At 39.5% G+C, this 5,544-nt stretch overlaps 1 protein-coding gene across 4 annotated transcripts; it reads right to left on the bottom strand.

Moving 5' to 3' along the window:
• Nucleotides 1-403: 403 nt before the first annotated feature.
• LOC137965982 (dof zinc finger protein DOF2.1) lies at nucleotides 404-2,414 on the bottom strand. 4 transcript variants are annotated; one of them, XM_068812406.1, is made up of 3 exons: nucleotides 2,224-2,414; nucleotides 1,700-1,878; nucleotides 404-1,345 (listed from the first exon to the last, which is right to left on the bottom strand). In XM_068812406.1, the coding sequence occupies exons 2-3, from the start codon at nucleotides 1,715-1,717 to the stop codon at nucleotides 569-571; spliced, it is 795 nt and encodes a 264-aa protein (XP_068668507.1). In that variant the 5' UTR covers nucleotides 1,718-1,878; nucleotides 2,224-2,414; the 3' UTR covers nucleotides 404-568. The 4 variants fall into 4 exon arrangements, with proteins under 4 accessions (XP_068668507.1, XP_068668508.1, XP_068668509.1 ...); XM_068812407.1 differs by having other exon boundaries at nucleotides 1,700-1,770; XM_068812408.1 differs by having other exon boundaries at nucleotides 1,700-1,767; nucleotides 2,224-2,239.
• Nucleotides 2,415-5,544: the final 3,130 nt, after the last annotated feature.

Genomic DNA, 5,544 nt, shown 5'->3' with positions numbered 1-5,544 from the left:
ACTTTTGCTTTCTTGTGTCTATTCCTTCCCACTATCTGCAAATACACCTGCAAAACAGTATCGGAACAGTAGGATCTCCGCAGTAGGGCAACTTAGCGACAAAGCTGTTTCTGCTAATTTTGTAGTAAGGAGAAACACCCACGTCATGATCCCAATGGCATTAGTAAAAAAATGAAAATTTGAGGATGTCATTCAGTTTCAGAAGATCTTCCTGAAAATACGAGTCGAACAGTATTTGTTTATAGTTATAGACAGAAGCAATGATGAAGAATATGTTGGAATTGCCACGGCGCTTCAGTACAAAATTCTAACAAACTCCGAGGCATTAGAGCCCAGCAACCAAACCTTCTTCCAAGCCTTTCCAAAACTAGAAATCACTGCACAATGTTCCTTCCGTCCATGGTTTAAAAACAAATTGGAATTTCATTCATAATATGTCAACCAAACAAAGGAAAACTGGGGTAATGGGATAAAGGAGGAATAAAAGAAGCTAGCTAGCCAACTACATCACAAGATGAACCAAAGGTCATCGTTTCCAAGCTAGGAAAGATTTGCCGACAGCCAAAATCTAGACCAACGGACTGTTCAGAAGCTCGTGCCAAGAAGACCCATTCCCGTTCCAGTAATCTTTTCCCGGCTCAGTGATTCCAATGTTGCCATTTCCATTGTGCTGCCAGTTGAATCCCACTAAGCCCCTGTTGTTGTCCCTGTAAGGCTCCTGTTTCGTTGTGGTCACGGTTGTGGTCGCCGTTGAAGTACCCATCTCTTCATAAGGCAACACCCCGTCCAAACCATGATAGAAGTTGTTGAAGCCATTTGGATCATCAAGGAAACCAGTCTTCAGTGCATCGAGAAGGGCATGGCTGTTGCTGGTGGGTCCCTGCTCCCCGAGGACGTCAGTATGGGTGAGACTTGGGTTTCCTAAAATGCATATGTCATGGTCATCCATACCCATTGAGGATTGCTTCTGAAGCCTGGCAAAGGCAAGTGTGAGATCGTTGGGATCATACGCAAGAGAGGAGAGATTAGGATGGAGTGGGTTGTTGGAGGGAGCGGCAATAGATGGCTCTTGTGCCCTCTTTGAAGAAGAAGATCTCTTGTTTTTTCTGCAACCTCCTCCAACGGGAACGTTTCTCAAGGAACCTCCTTGTGTCCAGTACCTCCTACAAGCCTTGCAAAAGTATCTTGGTTGGGAGAGGCTGTAGTTGTTGTAGTAACAAAACTTGGTGTTGGAGGAATCACACCTAGGGCATTTGAGAGCTTGTTCCGGTTGGGGCCTTACTCTTCTTTCAGGCTGAGGTTTGGAACCCACCAAGACTTCTTCCAAACGATGAATAGCCATCGACTGCTCAAAAGAATGAAAAATTGCAATGAGCAACTGTAATTAAGGTCTTCTTTTTTTCTTTATAAAATCTGAGGGACAGATGTAAACAAAGTCAGTTTACAGACGAAGAGTATGGGAGAGAGGGGGAGAGCCATTCAAAAAAAAAAAAAAATGGAGGCCTGTAGAATGAATTAAGCTTTAAAGAGCTTTAAAGTGAGCGAAATGATTTTCAAATTCTGTATCCAGATATGAAACTTTTTAAAGTGAGTTAATTGCAGATCACGGAGCTAGACTCGAAAGAGGAAGACATTAAAGCAAAAAGGATCTCGAAAAAAAAAATCATGAATCAGTAGTAGTTTCTCTCAGCAGTCGGACCTCGAAGAAATAATTCATGAATCAGTTGTAGTTTCTCTGGGTAGTAGAAATTTTGAAACGATCCATAACTTCTGCTTCTCGTTGAAATTCAGCAACGGCAAGGTTGGCCCTGGCTACCTTCAAATCAAAACTTCTTCGAACAAATGCCAGTAAAATGGTCTTTCGCCTAATGCTTAAGACTTAAAAGCAGCAAACAAACAAGAAAAATTAAAAAAATAGAGCCCACAAAACTAACAAAAAGACCATCAGGAAAAAGAAAAAGGAAAGAAAAAAACGCAAAAAGACAAATCCAATTTTTTCTCCATGTCTGAGTCAGAAATATCTTAAACTTTAAACAAAGCCGTATCACATCAGTAAGATCCATCACAGAAAAGAAAAAACTCATCACAGCTGATTAATTCCGCTACAAAAGCCACGGAAATCAATAGAACAAAAAAAAAAAAAAAACCAATTCACTAAAGAACCGGAAATCATTTCAGAAAAAAAAAAAAAAGAGTACAATCGCCATATGCCTTAGTCTTCACCTGGTGTAGCTCACGCGAATGGTCCATCCATGCAAATTCAGGTCGAGAAACCGCGAGAATCAGGAACGATGGTACCAGCACATAAAGAACAAGCCCGTCTGAATATATACATAAACACCAGGCAAAGCAGACGGAAGGAGAGCAGAGAAGGAGGAGAGAGAAAGAGAGAAGGAAGCAGAAGCGAAGACTGTCATGATTACTTTCCGTACGAGATGATCGATGTGTCTGTCTTGCACGCAGCGAAAGCACGAAAAATTCGAGTCCATCTCCAACGGATTCATCAGTGGGCCCCACCACGACAACACGACAGCCCCCGCGCCGATAAATGGGCAGCTTGACGCTCACGACTCCATCACTGGCCCAGGGGCCCATCCGCACATTAGACGGCAGCCATGTGGCCCAACAGGCCGTCTCATCACGCGATACACACGTGAAGCGGAAGCGTAAAAGCGTGCGTTCACACGGAGGCTGTGGCGTGGGGCGTAATTAATAGTTATTAACAATGTGAATCTTCTCTAGATTAGGGTGATAATCCATGCAGGATCCTGGTTTGGTCTCGGTAGTGCAAAAAGAAGAGAGAGCGTGAATGGGGAAAGGGGAGCCGCCGGTTTAATTTCTTCCGCCCAAGATTCACGGCAGCAGTCAATTTTGCTGACCGGAGATAGGGGAGGCGAGGCGAGGAAGCTCTTTTACGTAGACTCGAGTCAACTCGAATTTGAACGGAGCTTTGGCGAAGGTCATCAATGGTCTTCTAATCTCTTTTCCCGGTGGTTTCACGGTGAGCCTGGTGTAAACCACCTGAGATTCACAGTGGTTTTGTACAGCGGTTCTATCTTTATCATGGACAAGATTGCGGATTTGGACAACTACTACTCAAAGATACACCTTACATCAGCAAATTGAAACGAACAGTTGAAAAGCAAAGCAAAACAGAACTAGGGGCAGAAAAGAAAAAATATTTCCTGTTTCTATCGCACCCATCTTCTTCGTTGGACCTCTGCAAATCCCCCCTCCGTCGTAAAAAAATACCTAATTTAGCTGCACGCAGCCTCGTTCTAAATAGTAATACGTAAATTTTGCGCACGTGGCATGAGTGGTATTTTGGTGAAAAGCAGTTATGGTGGGGCCGGAGCATCTGTGATGTCGGTGGCAGATGGGACCGGAGTGTCAGTGTCTGGCCGGCGAGGGGAAGGAAGATGAGAGTGAGTGGGAAGCGAATATTTGGGCTTCCGTGAAAAGAAAACGAAGACCACCGGGGATTGTCTCCCTTCTCAAGTAAGGGATCATTGCTCCATCTCTCTCTCTCCCTCTCGTAGCTTCATTTCGTTCGTCTATGCGGCTCGTCTCGTCTCGTCTCGTCTCGTCTCGCGTCGACACGGTCACCGTGTCGGAGGCGTTGGACTCGTGACTCGCGTCATCACGTCGCTCTTTCGAAACGGAATCCTTCTCGCTGCATCGATGCATCATACGGTCTTCTCCCGCGGTGCGTCTTTCACGTCACATGTGAGACACGAGCTTCGTTGCCGTTCCGTTCCGGTTCGTTGTGTGAATTGCCGCTTCTTCCCTGGACCCAGATTGCGGCGGGGGCAAACGTCATCAGTCGTGGGCCCAGTGTGAAAGGCGTCTAGGGTACTCTCTATATTAATTGTTAACTAAATAAAAAATATTAAAAAACAAAAAATAGTGCTGAATACTTAAGATATCGATTTAAATAATTAAAATTTAATTAAATAATATCTATTTAAATAAATTAATAAATAATTTAATTGGAATATATAGCCAATATAAAACAAGTTAGACAAATGGATTCATCTATCATACCCAACATGAGACCAAATATACCACCCTATTGTTGTGATGAATGATGCAGATAACTAGAGGTGTAAACAATATACAGATAGAACAATATGTAAATTATTCCACAAATTGCTCAGATTATCATATTTTGGTATTTTGTTATCTACCCAGTTAAATTATTTTTGAAGGTATTTAGATTTGTTAATTTACCCAATTACTAGTAGGGTAAACGAAAAATGAAAAAATAGTAAAATAATAATAAAATAGATAAAATTATGTAAAATTGAAAAAAAAATATTACAACATGTTAATAATGTCTAAATACAATAAAAAGTCATATAATAGCATGCATAATAAGGACCTCCCTATATAGATATGTAAAAAGCGTAATAATACCGTTACATGATTGGTAATCAGGTAAATTGATACGGAATAGGTGTTACCGATATCTTTCTATTTAATAAATGGGTAAAAGGGTAAACGAATAAAACAACCTTATTACATATACAAGTTTTTTTTATATTTGTTTTGTTTAATAAACAACAAATGGAACACTACTAGAAAATAGTTTTATTTATTAGAAGAAGACAAAAATTCACTAGTGGAAACACTTCTACCAAAATATTCAGGGGAAGAGTTCTCTAGTTGTTTTTTCTACTAAAACTTTTGTTCTAATGGAAAAGTTTAAATTTGATGCAAAAAGGTTAGTCAATATTTTTAAAAAAAACTTTTACCATAATTATTTAAAAAAAATTATTACGCTTTAAGCATCAAATTTTTTATTTTTGTTAGTAGTGGTTACTATTAAAAAATTATGAAACAATATTTATATATTTTTAATATAATAAGTATAATAATAAAATAAAAATGAAAATATAAAAATTTAAATTACAAAAAAAAACAATAAATCAGTTGAGGGAGGATATGAAAAATGATGTTGACACTCTCCTTGCATCTCCAAAAAAGCCGACATATGTCATCTTAGAGCTGAGATTGCATAACCATCATCTTATCCTCATACTCCTCTTATAGCAACTGTCACCGCTCATTTGTCACACAAGAGACATCCCTCAACTGCTCGTGAGTCTGGTTTAACACCAAGTCTGATGCACCTCGTCCTCAAGATGTGATGTTTAAGAGGAAGATGCTCAAACCTTCTTGAGTACAAGCAACTAAGCTAAACCCAACCCCTTAATGGACCATGCTCTAGGACCACGTACAACCTACACTACGGCATGCTCTTCAACTAAGTGACCAACTTCCTTGGCCTCTTATACTATCAAGTTGCATCTTGTCCTATTAAAGATAACAAAAAGAATTATAATATTACTCTCTTAAAATAATGCATATAAATAATGAATCTTAAAGTTATGATAAGACATACGTATTGTTCTTCGAATCCTTTAGTCCACCCGTAAGATGGTTTGGAGTTATCCAACATTTCTCAATCTCAGAGCAATTTTAAAATAAAAATGAGAATGTATTATAATAATAATAAAATAAAACAAAACATATTTTAATTTG

This window comes from Aristolochia californica, unplaced genomic scaffold, assembly GCF_029961685.1.
Source record: "Aristolochia californica isolate CCGP_79_NKW_82.1479 unplaced genomic scaffold, dmAriCali1.0.hap1 SCAF_5, whole genome shotgun sequence".
Lineage (NCBI taxonomy): Eukaryota > Viridiplantae > Streptophyta > Magnoliopsida > Piperales > Aristolochiaceae > Aristolochia > Aristolochia californica.
The sequence above is the reverse complement of the archived record's forward strand: the minus strand, read 5'-3'. Positions and strand labels throughout refer to the sequence as shown.

What these genes read in the sequence shown, in the direction of transcription:
- LOC137965982 (XM_068812405.1), bottom strand. Translation starts at nt 2,250, where the DNA reads ATGGACCATTCGCGTGAGCTACACCAG. An exon ending in ATTCGCGTGAGCTACACCAG is followed by an intron (nt 1,346 to 2,223) that starts GTGAAGACTAAG and finishes TCTTTTGAGCAG; the next exon opens with TCGATGGCTATTCATCGTTT.